The sequence below is a fragment of the Miscanthus floridulus genome, chromosome 18, assembly GCF_019320115.1.
Source record: "Miscanthus floridulus cultivar M001 chromosome 18, ASM1932011v1, whole genome shotgun sequence".
Taxonomy (NCBI): Eukaryota; Viridiplantae; Streptophyta; class Magnoliopsida; order Poales; family Poaceae; genus Miscanthus; species Miscanthus floridulus.
The window spans coordinates 95,867,445-95,889,321 of record NC_089597.1 but is presented as its reverse complement, the minus strand read 5'-3'; the positions used below and the strand labels follow the sequence as shown (position 1 = coordinate 95,889,321).

General features: G+C 44.3%; 1 protein-coding gene across 2 annotated transcripts; it reads left to right on the top strand.

Annotated features, from left to right (window-relative positions):
• The first annotated feature begins 4,022 nt into the window (after nucleotides 1-4,022).
• Nucleotides 4,023-8,216, top strand: LOC136520952 (probable protein phosphatase 2C 57). 2 transcript variants are annotated; one of them, XM_066514650.1, is made up of 4 exons: nucleotides 4,023-4,247; nucleotides 5,718-5,765; nucleotides 5,947-6,158; nucleotides 7,406-8,216. In XM_066514650.1, exons 1-4 carry the CDS (start codon nucleotides 4,152-4,154, stop codon nucleotides 7,971-7,973), a joined length of 924 nt encoding a protein of 307 aa, XP_066370747.1. In that variant the 5' UTR covers nucleotides 4,023-4,151; the 3' UTR covers nucleotides 7,974-8,216. The 2 variants fall into 2 exon arrangements, with proteins under 2 accessions (XP_066370747.1, XP_066370746.1); XM_066514649.1 differs by having other exon boundaries at nucleotides 4,032-4,247; nucleotides 5,559-5,765.
• Nucleotides 8,217-21,877: the final 13,661 nt, after the last annotated feature.

The window sequence follows — 21,877 nt, the reverse complement described above, 5'->3', positions numbered from 1 at the left end:
CATCCCCTTCACGACTTCGTAGAAGTCCCAAAAGGGCTCGAGGGCTCCTATCGGGTTCATAAACCTAGGGTCCCCGATGGGCCTGCTTCCTAGCAAAAGCTCGGCCCAGCAGATGGCATCACAACAACGTGCGACTCATAGGCCAGCCTAGTTACCTAATGACAGGCCGAAAGAGCAAACCAGTCTCTGACCGGAAGGCCTGGCCAAAGAGGGGACGCCGCTCGCTTCTGACTCTGACCCGCTTTTTTGACCGAGAATGCGGGGAACCTCTGCTTATAGCTCTTCTCTGATCAGAAGGCCTGGCCAAGGAGGGGACGACGCTCGCTTCCGACTCCGACCCGCTTTTCCGATCGGGAATGTGGGGAACCTCTGCTTATAGCTCTGCTCCGACCGACATAGTCGGAACCAACTGGGAACAACCGACCGGGGACGCCTGCTCGGTGAGGACCCAAGAATCAAGCAGAGCAAATAAGGCGAGACGCTCAAAGTCAACCGCAGTACCGAGGACCGTACCCTGCACACCTATAGGACAGTACTGTCAGGCCATACCAGAAGGGTGCTATGCAACCTTTCTGACATGTTAGAACACGAACAGTGTTATGGGCGTCGTCATTTGTCCTACAGTATGGTAGGCGCCGACATTTGCCATACCAGAAGAACACGATGGAGCCTGCCACATGCATCTAGGCGTCAACAGTATTGTGGGCACCGATAAACTATCTTGTACCCGACGGCGTGGGCAACAAGACTAGGTAGCACACACCCTCTCACTCTCTCTCTCTCACTTATAAGGCCATCCTCTTCACCTATAAAAGGGGATGTGCTCTCTTCCAACGAAAAAGGGGGATTCTGACTCATGCTCTGCTAAGCTTTAGACATTTTGAGTACTCGAACAGCTCCACAGCTTTAGAACTCTAAGGCTACACAGAGCATACGTTTTAATACTTAGCGCATGTTGGAGCTCCCGTCACTCTGGACCCTTCGGTTCAGAGTTCGACCGGACCTTTGACACCCCCTTCTTATTCATATTCGTTTGTAACCCCACAGCAAACTTTGAGCACCTAGGCTCAGGAATAAAGTCTTCGACTGATTGGAACTAGACGTAGAGCACGTTGCCTGAACTAGTATAAACCCTATGTCATTGAGTGCTAGGCCACATCCGATCACAACGTACGACACAACTACAAATATTTACTTGTTGGTCACTTTTCACACCGACAATATCTGTCCTAAGAGTCTTACTAGTGTAGGTTCGAGTAGCTACTTTGCTTAGGTTTTTGGTAGCATGAGTAACCTGTCGTTACTCACAATACATGATTATTATAATTACTCTCATGATAAAACGATGAAAGGAAAAATGGAGACAGGGCAGGGATATGGTATGAGTATTGGTGGGTGTAACAGGTTATCTTCTGTGGCCATCGGGGCTTAGCTTGGTTATACTATTTTTCTTATCTGTGTCGATTAAGGACCGTCCATTGTTGTGGATGATAGTCAGGTCATAGACTTATTATCCTAAGCACATACTTGCTTATGGGAGCAGAAAGGCTCATTACGCTCTTGTTGTGGGTTTCGGCTCATTTCGAACCGACTGATTGGAGGCGGGAAAAGATGGAGGTCTAAGCACCATACTGAGACGGGGTCTCAAGTGTGGGGGCTTAGAGTCCAAGTTTGGACGAGGACCTGGACCCTGTCATAGGAGTGGAATGGGCTGGTCTTGTTTGTGCCTGGGTTACAAACGGGGCATGTGTTTTGGGGTACCCAGCTAGGATATATTGGTTCACGAATCATAATTTTTGTGAGATGGTATGACTTGCCTATGGTCTAGCACCGTAGTAAGAACTGGAAGATGAAAGATGGTGAAATGGTTCTAATTGCTTAACCCTTGCTTGAAAGTAGAACATGTGCTTACCTAGAATGGTTAGCTAATGAAGTAATCATGGCTGCTAATAAAACTTGACTGTAAGGATGAACTATTAGTAATGCTTTTCGCAAACAAAAGAAAACAGCAAAACCATATTGCCTATCATACTCCTTGAGTCAGGAAGCTATTCCCACTAGTCGAGTAAGTCTTAATAGTATATTATGTACTCAGGGTTTATTTTACCCCTGTTGCAGGTGCAGCTTGAGGAGTAGCTCTTGTATGGAGGATTCTTCTGGTGGGCACAGACGAATCCTCGTATCGTTTTCGCTAGATGTTTATTTTCATTCTGCTGTTTAATTATTGCACTCTAAACTCTGATATTGTAATAAATGATTTCCAAGAACTCTGGTCATATGAAATGACTAAGTATTGTAAGCTCGCACTCATTATTGGATTTTGGATGTAAAGCGTGAATTATTTCGAGTTCTCCCTTGGGGTGTGCTCGATGGAACTGTCCGATGTAACTAACTTTCGGGGTGCTTAGTGTCTAGTGGAAGATGAGCATCTCCAAAAGCGTGTTATTTCGGACGGTTCTGCCATAATTGCTAACCTCGAACATACATAGAAGCGGTTGGCTCACAGACTTGCTAGCGCTAGGACGTCTGTCCGAGACACTAGCGTCAGGACGCTGCTGCGCAGAGGGAGCAAACGAGCGCATAGCGTGTTGGGCTCGCGAGGGAGCGCACCATCAGTGGCCCTGCACCGCCCTAAACGTTGTCCATGTCGTCGACCGCTTCCCACGCTCATCCTATATGCAACACCTGATTTACTTTTAGAACATCCAGATGCAACAGATCCAACATACAAAAAAAAAGATAAATAAAACACTTAAAACAAGCGTCTAAAACACTTGCGAAAAATGCCTGAAAACATTTGAAAATCATTGCAAACATATGCAACATCCAGATAAAACACTCGTAAACAAACGTATGAAACACTTGAAACATATGCTTGCAATATGCATGCATATGCAACATCCATATATAACACTTGCAATATTCGTCTGGAACAGATGAAACATTTGGAACATACACTTGAAACATACATGTATAGCCATTATAACATGTGCAACATCTCGATCTACCTTTGCAACATACCTCTGAAATATCTGAAAAGTACTTGAAACATACAATTGTAACATGCTTTTTTTAGCGTAGCATCTGCTTGCTGCTTTGACGAATGCTCGACGCTGGCGTGGAGCTCGATGCCGTGGAGTGGCGCAGAGATCACTGGTGTTAAGCTCGTCGGTGGCATGGACCTCAGCAAGGACAGGGGAGGCGTGAGTCCGGCGGGGCACATGACGCGGGCGAGGCCGCGCGGCGTGAGCGGGGGCGGCACGGCCGAGGGCGGAGTCCGTCCTAGAGCAGACGCGCAGCGCGTTGAGTGAGCACGCGACACCGGAGTGAGCGACACGGGCAAGCCGCAGGACCACAGACGACGTATAAGGGCCTCTTTGGGACCGCTCCCGTGGCTCCGGCTCCGCCTGACAGACACTGCGCACGGGGGGCTGTAGCAACGCTGTACATTGGAGCCGGTTTTCTCTTTCCACCTTTTCCGGCTCACTGTAGCGTTTGTACTGTTCATGAAACCGGCGAAGCTCGAATATCTGGTTTCCGCGGCTCCGGCTACAGTATAGCTGCAGTGTCTGGAGCCGAAGCACGTGGAGCCGTACCAAAGAGGACCTAAGCAGCGTTACCCTGGCTCACACTCACCGTCACTCGCGGCCATGGTGTCCTGCCCTTTCCACCTTCCAGCCGTGGTTCCGCCGCCAGACCGGACTGCCATGGGAAGGCTCCGCCGCCGCCTCTAGTCCCGTCGCACGTGCTTGTGTCATAGCCATGCAGATGCAGGCCCCGACCTCTCGTCCCGGCTCCAGCACCCCGTCCGCTGACCGCTCGACACGTACACGTTTCCGCACGTGCCCCTATCCACAGCCGCGCGCCCGCGACCGCGCCGCCCCACCAATGGCAGCGCGAGCCCCGGAAACCGGATCTCGCATCTCACAAAGACCAGCGGCTAAGCGCCGCTGTTACTCGCCATGATTAGCTTAATCACCAACGAAATTACCGAAACGCCCCTGTGGTGCCCCTCGTTTTCCCCTCGCCTTTTCCTGGCCTCCCCTGCCTTTTCTGCTGCTACTGTTCACACCCCACAGTACGGAGGCTACTACCGGCAGGCAGCTCCCAGGACCATATCCGAACCCTAACCCTAGCCGATTTGGTCGGTGATGGAAGAGCAACTTCCTCGAGGCGGCGGCGGCGGGGGAAGGCCCCCGATCCCGGCGGCGGCGAGGAAGCCGGCGCTCGCGCGGCACTCCTCTTTTGTAAGTTGGCTCTCCTGAATCTCGCTTCCTCCGCGGCTAGCAAGAATGCAAGATAGCTTGCGTAATCTGCGCGAAAGATGGGAGCTTTTGTGTGGTGGTCGGCATGATTCGAATGCTAAACCTGTGTCGTTTGGTGTGGCTGCTGCCGCTTCAGCTGCGTGGCGCGAGCCGATTGTGCCAAGGCGCTAGGGTTTGCACTGGTGTGATGGGATGGGACGTGTTGTCCTGGATCTGGGAGGTGAGAGAAGAGTGGGAGGGAAAAGAGTTCTCTGAAGCTCCTGGTACATCCTTGTTTGTACTAGAGTACTGGTAGTGACTAGTAAGTAGAGGGGCTAGATGCTTGGAACCAGGCCGTTTATGTGGATGCACGCAATTGGGAGTCTGGAAAGCAATTATATGTGATCCGGTGGTGTTTTGAAAAGACTGCTTTGGATTATATGAAATGATAGGTTTTAGTATCAAATGGGTCAAGTTCGAGGCAGGGGACATTCCAGAATGTTTGTGGGAAGTAGATACTCCTGCCTTGGTACCTGATGCTTCCCTAGTAATTTCGTCGTGTATAATTTATTGCAGACACAGGTACTTGGTAATGAACATGAATACATGATGATGTAACTTTTCTTGACCTGGGGGTTTTGTTCTGGTAAAGATTATTGTTTTATCATGCCCTGTGGTGAAAAGGTTGGGTGGTTCGAGTACATGGCAAAAGGGCATAATTGAACTGTTAATCCAGTACTTATATGTCATGAAAAGTCTGATACCCCCACGCCCTGTTCTGGCCTCATGGCCCCCAGAACATTATTCAAAGTTCTGTCTTTTGTCTGCTACTCTGCTTTATATGTTGATTGATTGATCCAATAAATTTCTCCAGTCCTCAACAGTTGGAAAACCCCTAAACTAATTTTATACTCTACCATCAAATGATTTTTTTTCTTTGGAAAGACCATCAAGCAAATTTAGGAAGCAGAAGCTGAGGGGTTTTGGTTCTGATCTCATAGTTCTACTAGGTACCTGGTTTATGTTTGATCATGAGTATCAATGTGAGGATTTACTTGATATAGTATGATTAATAAGGCGATATATGTGCCGAATGAAGGCACACTCAGAGCACGAGTTTGTAACTCGTGTGCTGGTGGCACGGTGCACGGTATGTGCACCTAGCGAATCAAAAAAGGTGGTATATATCTGACATGTTCGTCTTTTACCTTTTAATTATAGTGAAAAAAAAGGAAATAAAACAAGGCCTTTTACCTCAGTTTGAAAGTGTGTATCCTTTTCTTGTATGTTTGATAAGTGACACTGGTTTTGAAGGTGAGGAGTCCTGCAAACAATACGAAGGCTGAAAATGAGAGAGCTTTTGAAAGCATAGACACTGAATTTATTCCAGTTGTACGATCTGGTGGGTGGGCTGATATTGGCTCAAGGCACACAATGGAGGATGTCTTTATCTGCTCTGATAATTTCATGCAGGACTTCGGATTTGAAAGTTCTGGCGAAGGCCCCAGTGCCTTTTATGGGGTATGTTCCTAATGAATTGTGGCAGTGTCCAATCTCCTTTGTCAATACTGCTATATATCTTAGCTGGTTTTAGTCATTTGGCTAGAGAAACAGTATAGGCATCCTATTTGGAAAATAATTTGGTCCATCCATCTGGCTAGCATTTCCTGCGTGTTTAACCTTATTTCCATTTTTTATTCAGGTTTTTGATGGGCATGGTGGAAAGCATGCAGCTGATTTTGTGTGCAACAATTTACCAAGGTTTATTGTCGAGGATGAGGGTTTTCCTAGGGAGATAGTGAAAGCAGTATCCTCTGCATTCTTGCAGGTTGATGCTGCTTTTGCAGATGCTTGTTCTCTGAACTGCTCTCTTGCTTCTGGTACAACTGCTCTTGCAGCACTTGTGGTTGGGAGGTAATGCTCTCATTAACTTCTGCAACTGTGATCCATACAAAGTCATTGTATAGAATAGGTGTAACTGCTATTTGAAGTTTCTCACTACATATGGACGATGGGAGCTGTTTTTTTTTAATCCAATCTGCCAAAATCAATTCTGACATCACATGATATGACACATGGTAACTGCTATCTGAAGTTTATCATTTGAGCCTTTACTATTTGCTGTTTATGGCATCATGTACCCTTTTGTCCCACCTGGCCAAATCTGTTCTAACACATTGCACTCGCGCGCTTAATTGCAAATGAGCTACATGTGCCTTCACTTTTTCCCTACAAGCAGGGGCGGAGCCACCCTGGGCAACATGGGGCGGCCGCCCCAGCTACTAGCCAGCCAACTTCATTACCCCATTCAGTTTTCCCTCATCTCCATGACCGCTGCAACTGCAAAGCTCAGTGACTCGGCGGCGGTCGAACTCAGCGTCTAAACGATCGGGCAAGAAACTACTACTACTGTCTGCTGAAGGGGTATGGCTCGTTGGGCTTACTGGTCCATAGCCTAACTGGCTAGCAGGCCCGGAACGAAAAGAGGCCAACCTAACAATGGAAGAAGAGACGCAGCAGCACAATCGTCCATCAGCTCGTCATGCTCGGCGCTATCGTCCTCGATGGGAAGCAAGGCTACTGGAGAGCTGGTCAAGTGGGAAATATAACAAGTTAGGGAATTACTTCTTTATTGCTCTCTGTACAATAAGTTTTGCTCAATTTGTCCCCATTGGCCTTAAGCAAACATAATAGGTTTGAAATTTTCTCAAACATTACTGGTTGGGCTTAAAATTTTCTCTCGCTAAATGCGTCATTAGCAATTTGCATGGAACTCAGTGCTGTAAACAGTTTGTCTGCCATTAACGGAGAGTTTGAACTTAGTATATTGTGTAGGATACTAGGCCTGTTGCTAGACTTGATGACACTGCGCTGGTATATGCGATTTGTTCATTTAGTATGCCCTAGCTAAAATTTTCGGCTGGCTCTGCCTACAAGGATCTGCATCCCCTGCCCTTTGGTGACTGCATATTTGCAAATTTTTATGGTGCATGCATGTGTTTTTTCTCAACAATATTCATGTGTTCTCGTTTAATGAATGTCCTGAAGATAGCTAATTTTGTGAATAATTAAATTTGTGAGTTCTGATCTGTTAAATTTTGCACATGCTTTTCACTTCATCCTCAGCTGCTGGCATATTTCTGTCTCTGGGTGCTCAACAGGTCACTTCTGGTCGCGAATGCTGGTGATTGTCGAGCAGTACTTTGTCGTCGTGGAAAGGCAATAGAGATGTCCAGGGATCACAAACCATCTTGCAACAGGGAGAAGATGCGTATTGAGGCATTGGGTGGATATGTCGATGATGAGTACCTGAACGGGCAGCTTAATGTCGCGCGAGCAATCGGGGATTGGCATATGGAAGGCATGAAAGCATGTGATGGTCTTGGCCCTCTCAGTGCCGAGCCTGAGGTAATGACAACAGATCTGACTGAAGAGGACGAGTTCCTGATCATGGGTTGTGATGGGATCTGGGATGTATTCCGCAGCCAAAATGTGGTAGATTTTGCCCGCCGTAAGCTCCAAGAGCACAATGACCCGGCCACTTGCTGTAAAGAACTAGTTGATGAGGCCATCAAGAGGAAGAGTGGTGATAACCTTTCTGTGGTTGTCGTCTGCTTCAACTCTAGGCCGCCTCCTGTTCTAACAACTCCTAGGCCTCGTGTACAGAGAAGCATATCTGCAGAGGGCCTGAGGGAGCTACAGAGCTTCCTTGATAGCTTGGCCGATTGACATGGGGGTTCTAGCAGCCCCACTATAAGTTTTGACCTTTTCCATAGCTTAGCTTGGGAAATAGGTTTAGCATGTGCTATCTCATAATTTCGCTGAGATGGCTGTTGTTGAGTGATCCAGAGTTGTAAAATATGCTGCGGCTAATTGTATCAGCAGTTAAAGAGTATTATTTATCAGTTTCTGGGACATGTTGACTTTGTAAGCCTTGAATGACTAGTCGGCATTTCGTAAGTCTCCATAAAATTGGTGGTTGGTCCTGGTAAAAGGCTCCCTTGAATATTTTCCGTTGTTCGCTTTGGATAGTTATTAACTTGGAAAGCTGCTATTTTTGCTGCTAAGTGGTTGAATTTTCTAAGACAGACATAGACATGTTTGTAACTGCAGTAGCCGAGCAGTTTTTTCCGCTTCAAGATACATGGATTGCCTGGCCCAAAATGTATATCCAGAGTGCTGGGCGAGACGACAGACCAGGGTATGCTTTTGCTTCTGGTTGGATGCTTTGTTGTTGGTACTGCAATCATCATTGAGAAAAGTAACGAGGGGAAACCAGGTGATTATCGCTATCAGGCTCTAGCTAATCTTGGCGACACGTGATTGAACTTGCTTTTGCACCTGATTCAATCACGGTTACATGCACCTCAATTCACGTGTATTAGGGTGTATTTGAGTAGAAAAATAACTAATTTTTACTTTAATTCATTTCAACATATGTGGATTAAGGGATTGTTTGAATGTACTCAACCCACTGCAGGGTTCAAAATTTCGTCGAAATTTCGTGAATTTCTGTGGTGGTCGAAAAAATCCAAAATTTCGTATCACACTAATTAATGTGCTATACAACTGTAGACTTATATTTTCTATTGTTTATATTGGATATTCTTCTACTTAGTACATGTATAGTCATAAATCATGCTACTATTTTGTTTAGATCTAAAAAAACAGGCTTTATGTTTAAGTCTAAAAAAATTCAGCGAAATTTCGCCTGAAATTCAGTAATTTCGGTGGTGGCGAAATATTTCTAAAACTGAAATTGAAAACCCTGCCCATATGTGTTAAAATGGATTGGAGTCGAAATAAACTAAGTTACACTATAATCCACTCTAACACATGGATTAAGGTGAATACATGTGCATCTAAAATGAAGCCTATAACAAAGTCCCACTGATTTTCACCATCACGTTGAGTGATTTGGTCATGCCAGTTGCCTCATGCAAGGGTTCATCCAGGTGTTACTACTTCAGTACTTCTCAATCATTAGAAGGACGAAACAAGCGGCATGTTCGCTGGTTGGTTTCTGGGCTAGTTTAGACTGACTGGTGCTGGTTTATTGTGAAAGAGAAACACTGTTGGCTGGCTGAAACCAACAAACAAACAGGGTGAAGAAACGAATGCTGAACTAATCAAACACTCAACGAACCTTGACGGAACTCAGAGTGATGACTCGTATGTACGTTGCCATGGTATGTTTGGATATGAAAGAATTCACGATAGGGCGCGTTTAGTTCGGCAAAGTTTGCACCTATAAACTTTACATAGTACACGATTCTCCATTATAGCATTTTCGTTTGTATTTGTGAATTATTGTCCAAACATTGACTAATTAGGCTCAAAAGATTCGCCTCGCAAAGTTAAAGCAAACTGTGCAATTAGTTTTTGATTTTGTCTACATTTAATACTCCATGCATGTACCACAAGTTTGATATGATAGAAAATCTTTTTTTTTTGCATAGTGCACTAGTCTCACAAGAATCAGTATGCGTGTGTTTAGTTTCATAAAGTTGGAATTTTGGGCTACTGTAGCACTTTCGTTTTTATTTGGCAACTAATGTTCAATCATTGACTAATTAGGCTCAAAACGTTCGTCTCGCAATTTTTCCACAAAACTGTGCAATTAGTTTTTTTTCGTCTACATTTAATGCTCTATATAGGCCGCAAACATTCGATGTGATAGGTACTGTAGCACTTTTTAGGAATTTGGAGTGAAACTAAACCAGGCTTAAATTCCGCAGAAACGTCTCGGGAAAGAAAAACTGCAGAAACGTACGGGATTCTCCTGTTCAGACTGGGCTGCGCAAGTTGCTCGGCGACACGTATAACATTGTTAGCCCAGTTGACGTTTACAGGGTTGTTGCTGCTTTCGGCGGCCCGTAAGACTGTAAACCATCAGCGAGCAAGGCCATGACAGGCAGAAAAACAAAAGGAAATGCCCCTTTCACTTCCTCTGACTTTGCTCAGTTTTTTTTTTTTTTTTTTTTTTTTTTTTTTTTTTTTTTTTTGCTAATCAGATGTAGACACTGCACGCAAATTCATAGCTATGTATGCATGCACATCGGGCTGGACGAAACGTTCGCAGCCCGGCAGCTCATTCGACTGGGCTGGCTCTTTTATATTTTTCAGTGAACTGAGTCAGCATTTTAGCTCGTATAGTTAACGAGCCAAATATATTAGCCTTGAACTTATATTATTTTTGTATTACTGAACTGGCCTAGAACATATAAATTAAATTAAATTAAATTTTAGAATTAAATTTGAATTTACTAGCCATGATAGACAACCAAAATTAACATGATAGACCTATAAATGCCAAATATTTGACTCATCAGAGATAATAGCATTGTTCACAACCTTATTACACACATCATTATGCAAAGATAAATGGAACAAGCCCCCACAATCATAACCTTTATCAACAAATGTTCCATACTTCGACAGTACACATTTATTAGCCTCGAAGATAATTTTATAACCATCTCGACATAGTTGAGAGCCGCTAACTAGATTCTTTTTTTGTGGAGGGGACATGCTGCACGTTCTTCAACAGCACCATCTTTTCCGAAGTAAACTTCAGAATAACTGTACCAATACCAAAAACACGCGCATGGGACCCGTTCCCCATCAGTAAGGCTCCAGTCCTGTCGGCCAAATAAGAAGAAAACAAAGAAGCATCAGTACACATATTTATGTTAGCCCCAGTATTCATCCACCACTCAGACGAATGATAGACAGAAAGAACAGTAGGTAAAGAATTTTTATACCCAGATGTTGCTCCTTCAGCCTCGCTAACAACCATGCTTGCAGCTTTATCTTCTTGCTTGAATTTGCGGTCTGGGTATGCACTTGCCCAGTGCTCATCGCTCCCGCAAACAAAGCAACCGCCTTTTTTGTTCTTTTTTTTCTTAAAACTGGTTGTTTGATTTGGCTTCGAGTTGTTCTCTTGCTTGTTCTTCTTTTTCTTGTTACGAGATGCATTGTTGTTTTTTCTCTGCACCATATTAGCTGTAGAAGACTCAACTCATTTTCCACATGTGTCTTTTGCTCTCGTCCTCTCCTCAACATTAAGAGACCCAATAACCTTAGCAACGCTAAACTGTTGTCTCTTGTGTTTTAGAGAAGTAGCAAAATCCTTCGGCAGCTTAGCGATTATACTGCCGGCCACAAACTTGTCAAGCAACACACAAGGAAACTGTTCGAGTTCCTTAGCCAGCGCCTGTATCTCATAAGCCTGTTCCACTACTAAACGGTTATCAACCATTTTGTAGTCATATAGCTACTCCATGATGTACAGCTCACTACCAGCATCGAAAACACTGAACTGAGCATCAAGTGCATCCCATAACTCTTTGTCTGTCGCGCATATGATGTAATTGTCCTCATATTTGCTATGAAGTGCACTAATCACAGCGCCTTGAAACAGGTGAAAGGATCAAGATGCCCAAGAGGGGAGGGTGAATTGAGCTAATTCTAAATTTCTTTGTAATAATTAAATCCTATGGTTAGCCCAATTAACCCCTTGTGCCTAGAAAGTGTTTCTAATTGTTCTACCGCACAAAAGACTTTCAACCCAAGTTCCAATCCTACTCTAGAATGGCAATTCTATGGATGTAAAGACAAGTATTGAATTACTCAAAATAAATGCACAAAGTAAATGCCCAAAGTAAATAGAGAAGGAGGAACGCGGCGATGTTTTGCCGAGGTATTGGAGAGTCGTCACTCCCCACTAGTCCTCGTTGGAGCACCCGCGCAAGGGTGTAGCTTCCCCTTGATCCGCGCAAGGATCAAGTACTCTCTACGGGTTGATTCTTTGACACTCCGTCGCAGTGAATCACCCACAACTGCTCACAACTTGAGTTGAGTCATCCACAAGCTCTCCGAATGATCACCAAGCTCCCAATCACCACCAAGCCGTCTAGGTGATGGCGATCACCAAGAGTAACAAGCACGAACTCTCACTTGACCACGACAAACCTAATGAGAACGGTGGATGCACACTTTGCTACTCTTGATCTTCACTAATGAGGGCTCTCTTTGGGATTCTCAAATCTCAATCACCTCACTAGGACCTTACTCTTCTTGGCACTCTTTAAGGTGTTTCTCAGCTGTTGGAATGAGCAAAAGTACTCCCAAACACGAGTCGAGGTGGTATTTATAACACCGGCTGAAAAACGAACCGTTATGTGCCTCTGCGGGGTGACCGGACGCTCCGATCATGTTGACCGGACGCACCGGTCAGTACACCCCAAACTCCAGTGGTTAAGTGTTGACCAGACGCTGGCCAGCATCAGGTCAGCACTGACCGGACGCGTCCGGTCACGTTTTCCCCTCACTGGAACCTTACTGATGTCGACCGGATGTAGGACCCCCAGCGTCCGGTCACTTGCTGAGCAGCGTCAGGTCAGTAGCTGGAACCTGGTCAGCGTCCGGTCAGCATTGACCGGACGCATCCGATTAGGATTCTCCCTCTCTGGGACCTTACTGGAGTCGACCGAACGCTGGCCCTCAGCGTCCGGTGACTTGACCTCGTAGCGTCCGGTCACTTCCAAACACTTTCACCTTGGTCAAATAAACTGACCGGACCCTGAGCCAGCGTCTGGTCACACCGAAGCCAGAGTGCGGTCAGTATTTGACCCTTCATTCACTTCCAACTCTCGATCATATGTAAATGAAGTTTGCTCCATTGAATCAAAGGGCTGTTATGGAGCTACCTAGTGCTAGTTTTAATAAGTGTGCACCACACCTAACTCACTAGACTCACCAAGGTCAAGCTACCCGTTCATACCCCCCTTAATAGTACGGGCAAAGGAAAAACAAAGTCCTAAACTACTCTAAGTGTCTCTCCAACTTCAATCGACACTTAGAACTAGTCCATCCTTAACCTTGTCGTCCATCCTTTGAAAACTGAAACGATTTCCATCGTAGGGGCATGACAACCTTGATTGCCCAATCGATCTCCATTACCGTGACCTAACTTAATTGTTTCTGCAAAACACACGTTAGTCACAGTAATCACGTATTGTCATTAATCACCGAAACCCAACTAGGGGCCTAGATGCTTTCAATCTCCCCTTTTTTGGTGATTGATGACAATACTACCTCGAGTATGTGAAAGAGATGAGGTTTTTAACATGCTTGGTTTATATAAGCTTTTGGCAATAAGAACAAAAGTGTTAGGCAAGCTTATATGACCCAAGCCAACATGATGTACTCAAAAGATATGAAATAAGCATAAGTACAAGTAATAAAGCTCATTTGCATCAGAGTAAAACGCGGAAGCAAAGGTAAATGAGCATAGCACTAGTGATATGTCATATAAAGAATTTCAAAGTAGAGAGCACACATGTCATATATCACGATCACGTAGATATCACTGTCACATAAAAATAGCAGTAAACGTGAATGCATAATGTATCTCACACATAAAAACTCCAAATATAATAGATAAGCTATTATAATAACTAAGCTCCCCCTAGATATGTCGCTCCCCCTAAGCCTAACATACTTGAACCCTCTCCCCCTTTGGCGTCAAACACCAAAACCTAAGGGTCGGTCGACAGGGCTGCAGCGGACAAACCGGGCGCTGAGGTACGAGGAGCGAGGTGGAACTGGGTGCCATCATCATCCGATCCTGAGCTCTAAGCTGTCTGACCCTCTGTAGCTGGAAGTGAGGCTGAAGCAGTCTGGGTCAGATCAGTAACTGGTGCTGCTATAGGCTGGGCTGGTATAACTGAAGCAGCCGGCTCTGATGATGCCACTGAGGAGGGGAGCGTCTCTGTAGTCGCTGTGATAGGTGCAGTTGTAGGGTCAAGATGGCGGACTAGAGGGGGTGAATAGTATTTTCTAAAATTAATCGCGTCGGCTAGCCGAAACAAGTGCGAAATTAAAACTATCGGTCTAACCAAAACTACACCCCTCTATCTATGTTCTCTAGCACCTTCCAAAGATACTAATCAAGCAACAAAGGTGACGGGCTAGCTAAAGCTCACCTAACCAATTCTAGGAGCAAGGTCACACAAACCTATGCCACTAGTACTCTAAGCAACAAGGGAGCTCCTACACATGCTAGTAAGCAAAAGCACGAAGCCACCTAATGCTCACTAGCAATGCTCAATAACAAGGCAACCAATGCCAAATTAGAGAGCGCAAATACTTAGCTACACAAACTAAGTAAAGTGACTAACAAGGTTACACAAACCAAATTAGCCACGCAAAGGAGCTACTTCTATGCTACACAAGCAAGAAGATAACTAGTAAGCTACACAAGCTAACTTATTACAAAAGCAACTACACAAGCACAATGTATATGAAAATAATCGTAAGCTTGTGTAACGGGGATGCAAACCAACGGGAAGAACAAGATTGACACGGTGATTTTTCTCCCGAGGTTCACGTGTTTGCCAACACGCTAGTCCCTGTTGTGTCGACCGCTCACTTGGTAGTTCGGCGGCTAATTGGCATCACCCGCCAAGCCCGCATGTCAGGCACCGCAAGAACCTATCCCGGAAGTGAGGGTAGCTCAATGACACGCTTTACTAAAGTTGCTCTTCGCGGCTCCCGTGGGGCGAGCACAATGCCCCTCACAAAGCACTTCTCCGGAGCGCTGCACAAGCTTCTTGCGGGCTTCGACGGAGACCACCACCAAGCCATCTAGGAGGTGGCAATCCTCCAAGAGTAACAAGCACCACCGGCTTGCAACTCGATCACCTAGTGCCACTCGATGCAACCTCACGATACAATCGCACTAGAATCGCTCACTCACACAATCGGATGATCACTATCAAGTATGTGTGAGATGGAGGGCTCTCAAGCACTACCACACAAGCCACCAAGGCTCTAGTGTGCTCAGCTCTCGGCCAAAGGCCGACCATCACTTCTATTTATAGCCCCATGGGCTAAACTAGACGTTACCCCTTCACTGGGCATTTTTTGGGTCGACCGGACGCAGCACCGGACGCACCGATCGCGAATACCGAACGTGTCCGGTTGCTATACCGAACGAGTCTGGTAGCTGCCAGACAGCCACGTGTCCCACTATTGCCTCCAATGGCTCTCTGACAAGACGACCGGACGCACAGTACCGAAATGACTGGACACTCAGCCGCTGTGTTCGGTCGAGTCCGGTAAGCCTCCAGGGCCGACCGAACGCGTCTGTTAGAAGCTGACCGGACGCTGAGCCTCAGTGTCCGGTCGAGTACAGTAAGCACTCACGAACGACCGGACACGTCTGGTCACACCAGACCGGACGCTACCAGCGTCCGATCAATAGATCTACCGAACACCATCTTTATGGATTCACACCAGACGCGTCCGGTGTGGCGACCGGACGCGTCTGGTTGCACTGTGCAGTCTAGTCCTGAGCCACATACCGGACATGTCCGATCTCCATACCGGACGTGTCCGGTCACTCTATGACCAGCGCGACTAACTTGTTTTCACCTCCAACTTCTTCACCCTTGCTCAAATGTGCCAACCACCAAGTGTATCACCTTGTGCACATGTGTTAGCATATTTTCACAAACATTTTCAAGGGTGTTAGCCACTCAACTTGCCACGCCACTCGATCCTAGCGACAATGCAAAGTTAGATCACTCGAGTGGCACTAGATGACCGATATACAAACAAGTTTGCCCCTCTTGATAGTACAGCCATCTATCCTAAACCCGGTCATAAACTTCTCTATACACCTATGACCGGTGAAATAAAATGCCCTAGGTTATACCTTTGCCTTGCGCATTCCAATTCATCTCCTCTAATATTGATGCAACACATGCACCAACACGATCAACAATGATATGATCCACTTCATATCATCACGTGATCATATTGGTTCATCGATCTTGACTTCACTTGCTTTTCACCGTTGCCTTCGTCCATCGGCGCCTAGTCTTGCTCAAGCTTCACCACCATGTGGTCCATCGCTCCAAAGCCTCTGACTCACCCTTCATGCTTGCAACTGGTCCATCAAGCTAAGTCATGTCTTGATCTTCTCCACCTTTGATCACATGACTCAATGTCATGTCTCATGTGCAATGAGCTCCTTCATCATCACATGTGTGAGCTTTGCAACATCTCCAAGCTATTTTCACCTTCATGGCATATGTTGCTCACACACATATACCTGTGGACTAATCACCTGTGTATCTCATATAAACACAATTAGTCCACCTAGGTTGTCACTCAATTACCAAAACCACACAAGGACCTTTCAATCTCCCCCTTTTTGGTAATTGATGACAACTCTACAAAGATATGGGAATTAAGCTCTTTTGGATTCATGTTGCTTGCCCAAGCAATTTTACCATGTAAAAATGATTTTGGACAAGTACCACAAATCCGAGATGGTAGTATTAGCTCCCCCTACATATGTGCTAGAGTGTTTGATTTGAAGGTCGCACATATGCATAGATTAAAATTGTGGGAGAGTAATTACTACCAAATGATGCTAAGGTGTATAGAATAAACCTTTGAAGCGTGATACCAATCGGAGTTGCACCTTTAAGTTCATCCTTAGCACCATGGTTAGCTAGATATCACTTGAAAATAAAAGCACTAGATACCTTGTGGGATCAACATTAAAAGCAAGGTACTAGCATTACTTGAAAAGCATACCAAGTGTCTAGCTATCATCCTATGCATGATAGTTATCAAATCATTATTTAAGTTCTACAACTAGCATACACCACACAAGCATGCATATTGAATTTGAAAGCTTATGCAATGCAAGCAAGCACATGAATATGCACACATCAAATGCAATCAATCAAAGTTCATGAGCTCGCTCCCCCTACTTGTGTGCTTCTCTTGTCCAAGAATTTTGATCCATCTCTTTTCTTCAATGTTGCTCCCTTTCTCCATGTCCATGTCCAACCTCTACTTCTTAGAGCTTTTATATCTTATCTCTCCCCCTTGTACAATCTCAATCTCAAAGCTTTCATATCTTTGTACAACCTCTCCCCCTTTGTCATCAATTTCCATAAAAAGGTGAGCTTCTCATTGATGCAAAGGTATATGTTTGGGGTAGATGGTTGAGGCTTGAATCTTGCATTTTTTATGGACATCACTTGATTGTTGGAATGACACCACTTGTAGATACCACTTGTAACTTGTACCACTTGTATCTTGTGTAAGGCTTCTTGAAATACCACATATAGGATCTTTGATCTTGATATCAATTTATGGTATATCTCCCCCTATGTGATAGCATGGGTCATCCATTTGATACACTTGAGCTCTTGTAGTTGAGGGATGCATTCTTCATTTGATGATCACTTAAAGTTGAGGATCACTTGTGGAACTATCATCTTGCATTATTGATACTATGTATAGATACGATACCACTTGTATGAAGTGAATACCATTTGAAAGAATCTTCTAGTATGGAACCACTTGTTTGATTTATCAATAAAGACCATTTCTTAAACATTTGCTATCTTCATGAGTACCACTTATAGGATATCACTTGCGAGTTGATCTAGACATTATTTGTAGATTCTTGATAAAATACTTGAGTCTAGATACCATTTGAAACATACAAACTAGATATCCATTTGCATTGTTGTCTTATGCTTGTACTCTTATCACTATCATGAGCTTCTATGATTGACTTGAACTAAATTGATTTGCCTAAGCTTCCAAGTCCGGTTTGAACCAATGACAAGCTTCTTCGCACCTCTTGCAAGGGTTATCTTGCCAATGTTGTACTTGTCACTTGTTATCAATCCAAATTGAGTCAAGTACTTAGGTTCACTAGCTCATGAACAAATTCATGTACTAACCACTAGATCAAGTAATCATTCAAACAATAGCGGTAGGCTATGAATTTAAGCATTTCAATTGTTATGCATGATCCTATGAAGTATGTACTATATGCACTAATCGCATACTAGTAAGGGATGAAATGATCATGCACATTACAATGATACCTTTGCTATGTTGGAGTAGAGGATAGTCACATTGATTCCAATTCATTACTCCAATAGCAATGTGAAGTCCAATTATAAGCTTGGTGAAGACCAATAGATACCATGTTGAATTTTATTCTTCACCCATATGAAATGAATACCACTTATGATCAAGTGCACTTTCTTGTTGTGGTTGGCTTGCTTTATCTTTTGATTTTTGCTTGCATGAGAGCATCAATTTGAGAATACCACTTAAAATATCATGACTAGCTCTCTTTTGGATGTTGCTTGCTTTTCTTGATCAACCCTTTTTGATTGCTTCAACTAAGCATCTCAAATGTTCCTCGGATCACCACTTACATGTCAGCCTTCCAAGTACCACACTTGGTTCACCTACACATAGGCAGCAAGCCCCTACACTAGGGAGAAGTGACCTCTCTCCAAGAATCATGCTTGATACTCACTTGAAATGACTTGATTGATTGATCCAAGTGATGGACTTAACTTGGTGAGTAACCTTGATTCCTTCTTTAAGACCTTTTCTTTCTTCTTGTTTAAGTCATTTTCTTTCTACCAAATGATTTCCAATAGTCACTAGAACTTAAACTTCAACTTCATCTTGAGTTTGATCTTGATCTTTCAATTTGAGTACCGAATGTGTGCAAAGTACACTCCACAATCAAATAGCCTTGTACTCTTTGCTTGTCACGCTTCTAGATCATCTCAAAACCAAACTTAGGTACCTCAAACACTTATAAAATGTTTCCAACTTGAGGATATTTCAATCAAAGTGACTCTAGATCAATCCAATATTTGTCACTTTTCTAGCAGATTCTGTACCCTTTAAAGAAATAAGCATATCTCCCAAAGTACAAATCCAAATGCCACTAAATTTGGTGGAGGTGTGCAATACTAAGTTACCTAGCAGCTGTAAAATTTTTAGCTTCATTTGACTTCTAGATTGCTGCCATATATCAATTCTTCCACCACTGCTACATGCTGAAAACTGCTGCACTATAGCTGACAAGATCTACTCCAAAACCGAAGCATTTCTTATCCAATTCTCATGAAAATTTTACAACATCTTATACCATAAGTCTAGAGCATGTACACCAATTTTTATTCCAATCCAATAAGTGTTGATTACTCAAACATGGCTAAGATCACAGCTCACTCAGATTTTCAATATAGGACAGATTTCAATCACTTGAGCTATACTTCATCAAATATGAATCAAACTTGAAACTAACTCGTTTGAATACTTTCATAAGACATATATCCATTCAAACCACTTACTAAATGTTATCTTATGAACTTATCCAACACAAATGAATCCAAACTTGATTACTAAGCAATTATCCATTCAAACATCTCATAGCAAGCAACATTGCATATTTATCCAATTCAATCAACTCATATGCACCCAAATGAAATGATCAACAAGAGATATACCTTGGTTAGCTCATGATCATTCAACTAGCAAGCTTCAACTCAATTATTTGCGAGTCATCAAGTATATCCAATGAATCACCAACAACTTGAATTTGACACTTGTATGTTGTAGCACATTTGGACTTTACTCAATTTGTCATGGCATTGGGTTTGGATGTGCACTAGGCTTTATATCTTGACTCAATATATGATGATCAATATGAAATCAATTGAATCAAGTCTCTAATGCCGATGGTACCTACAATCAATCATTCACTTTTTGATGGTACCCAAACAAGTTTGGATCCTCTCAAGTTAGGAGTAACATACTTAGGCATAGCCTTAGTATGAATAGCGGGGTGTTTTGCAATTGCAACCATAGAGGTACCATTGCCATCCTTCCTAAGCATAGAATCATCATCAATTGAAATAGGCTTAGGAGTGTTACCTAGGGGACATGAATGTGCCATGTGTCCCCTTTCCCGGCATGAGTAGCACTTTCTCTTTGATTGAGCCTTCTCTTCCTTGCTCATATGGTGCTTTTCATTGCCTTGCCTCTCATGGATTGCTTGAGCCTTCTTCTCAAGCTTGGTAGGACACTTAGAGGCAAAGTGTCCCATACTTCCACACTTGAAGCACTTGATGTAAGCATAATCTTTCTTCTCATCTTCATTCTTGCTCATCATCTTGGCATATTGAGTTTGCATTGGATGCCTTGCCTTTCCACCCCTTCTTGTTTTCTTCATCTTTATCATCAATTCACCACCATCTTCATGGTTGATCTTGATTTGAACTTGGGGTGTCTTCTCTTGCTCAACTTGTGGCTTTGGTTGAGGCTTCACTTATTGCTTCACCAATTGCTTGGTTGGGCACATTGAGGTAAGATGACTCCAAGTGCGGCACTTGAAGTACTTGACATGCTTGAGCCTCTCTTCTTCTTTTATCTTCTTGAGCTTCTCATTGTTAGGGCAATCATTTGTAAGGTGTCCTGCTTCATGACACCGGTAGCACATGGTATGAGAAAGCTTTCTTTGTTGTAGCTTCTTCATCTTTCTTTCTCTCTTTCTTTTGCCCTTTGTCATCTTCTTCTTGAAGCCAAGGCCACACTTGTCACCATAGTTTCTTTGAGTCTTCAACATGTGCTCAAAGGTGACTTTTGAGTTGTAGCACCTCTCTAGCTTGTTGCTCAATTTCTTCACTTCATTTTTGAGCTCATTGTTCTCCTTCAAAAGGTTAGTCTCACAAGACATAGAAGTAGAACAAGCATCTATTTGTAAAGACAAGTATTGAATTGCTCAAAGTAAATAGAGAAGAAGGAACACGGCGATGTTTTACCAAGGTATCGGAGAGTCGCCACTCCCCACTAGTCCTTGTTGGAGCACCCTCGCAAGGGTGTAGCTCCTCCTTGATCCGTGCAAGGATCAAGTGCTCTCTACGGATTGATTCTTCGACACTCCATCGCGGTGAATCACCCACAACCGCTCACAACTTGAGTTGGGTCATCCACAAGCTCTCTGGATGATCACCAAGCTCCCAATCACCACCAAGCCGTCTAGGTGATGGTGATCACCTCTGTAACAAGCATGAACTCTCACTTGACCATGACAAGCCTAATGAGAATGGTGGATGCACACTTTGCTACTCTTGATCTTCACTAATGAGGGCTCTCTTTGGGATTCTCAAATCTCAATCACCTCACTAGGACCTTGTTCTTCTTGGCACTCTCTAAGGTGTTTCTCAGCTATTGGAATGAGCAAAAGTACCCCCACACATGAGTGGAGGTGGTATTTATAACACCGGCTAAAAAACGAACCGTTATGTGCCTTTGCGGGGTGACCGGACGCTCCGGTCATGTTGACCAGATGCACCGGTCAGCACACCCTAAACTCCAGTGGTTAAGTGTTGACCGGATGCTAGCCAGCGTCCGGTCAGCACTGACCGGACGTGTCCGATCACGTTTTCCCCTCACTAGAACCTTACTAATGTCGACCAGACATAGGACCCCTAGCATCCGGTCACTTGCTAAGCAGCGTCCGATCAGTAGCTGGAACCTGATCAGCGTCCGGTCAGAATTGACCGGACGTGTTCGATCAGCATTGACCGGACGTGTCCGATCAGCATTGACCGGACGTGTCCGATCAGGATTCCCCCTCTTTGGGACCTTACTGGAGTCGACCGGACGCTGGCCCTCAGCGTCCGGTGACTTGACCTCGCAGCATCCAGTCACTTCCAGATGCTTTCACCTTAGTCAAATGAACTGACCGGACCCTAAGCCAGTGTCCGGTCACATCAGAGCCA

What these genes read in the sequence shown, in the direction of transcription:
- LOC136520952 (XM_066514649.1), top strand. Translation starts at nt 4,152, where the DNA reads ATGGAAGAGCAACTTCCTCGAGGCGGCGGCGGCGGGGGAAGGCCCCCG. An exon ending in TCGCGCGGCACTCCTCTTTT is followed by an intron (nt 4,248 to 5,558) that starts GTAAGTTGGCTC and finishes CTGGTTTTGAAG; the next exon opens with GTGAGGAGTCCTGCAAACAA. An exon ending in GCAGCACTTGTGGTTGGGAG is followed by an intron (nt 6,159 to 7,405) that starts GTAATGCTCTCA and finishes GGTGCTCAACAG; the next exon opens with GTCACTTCTGGTCGCGAATG.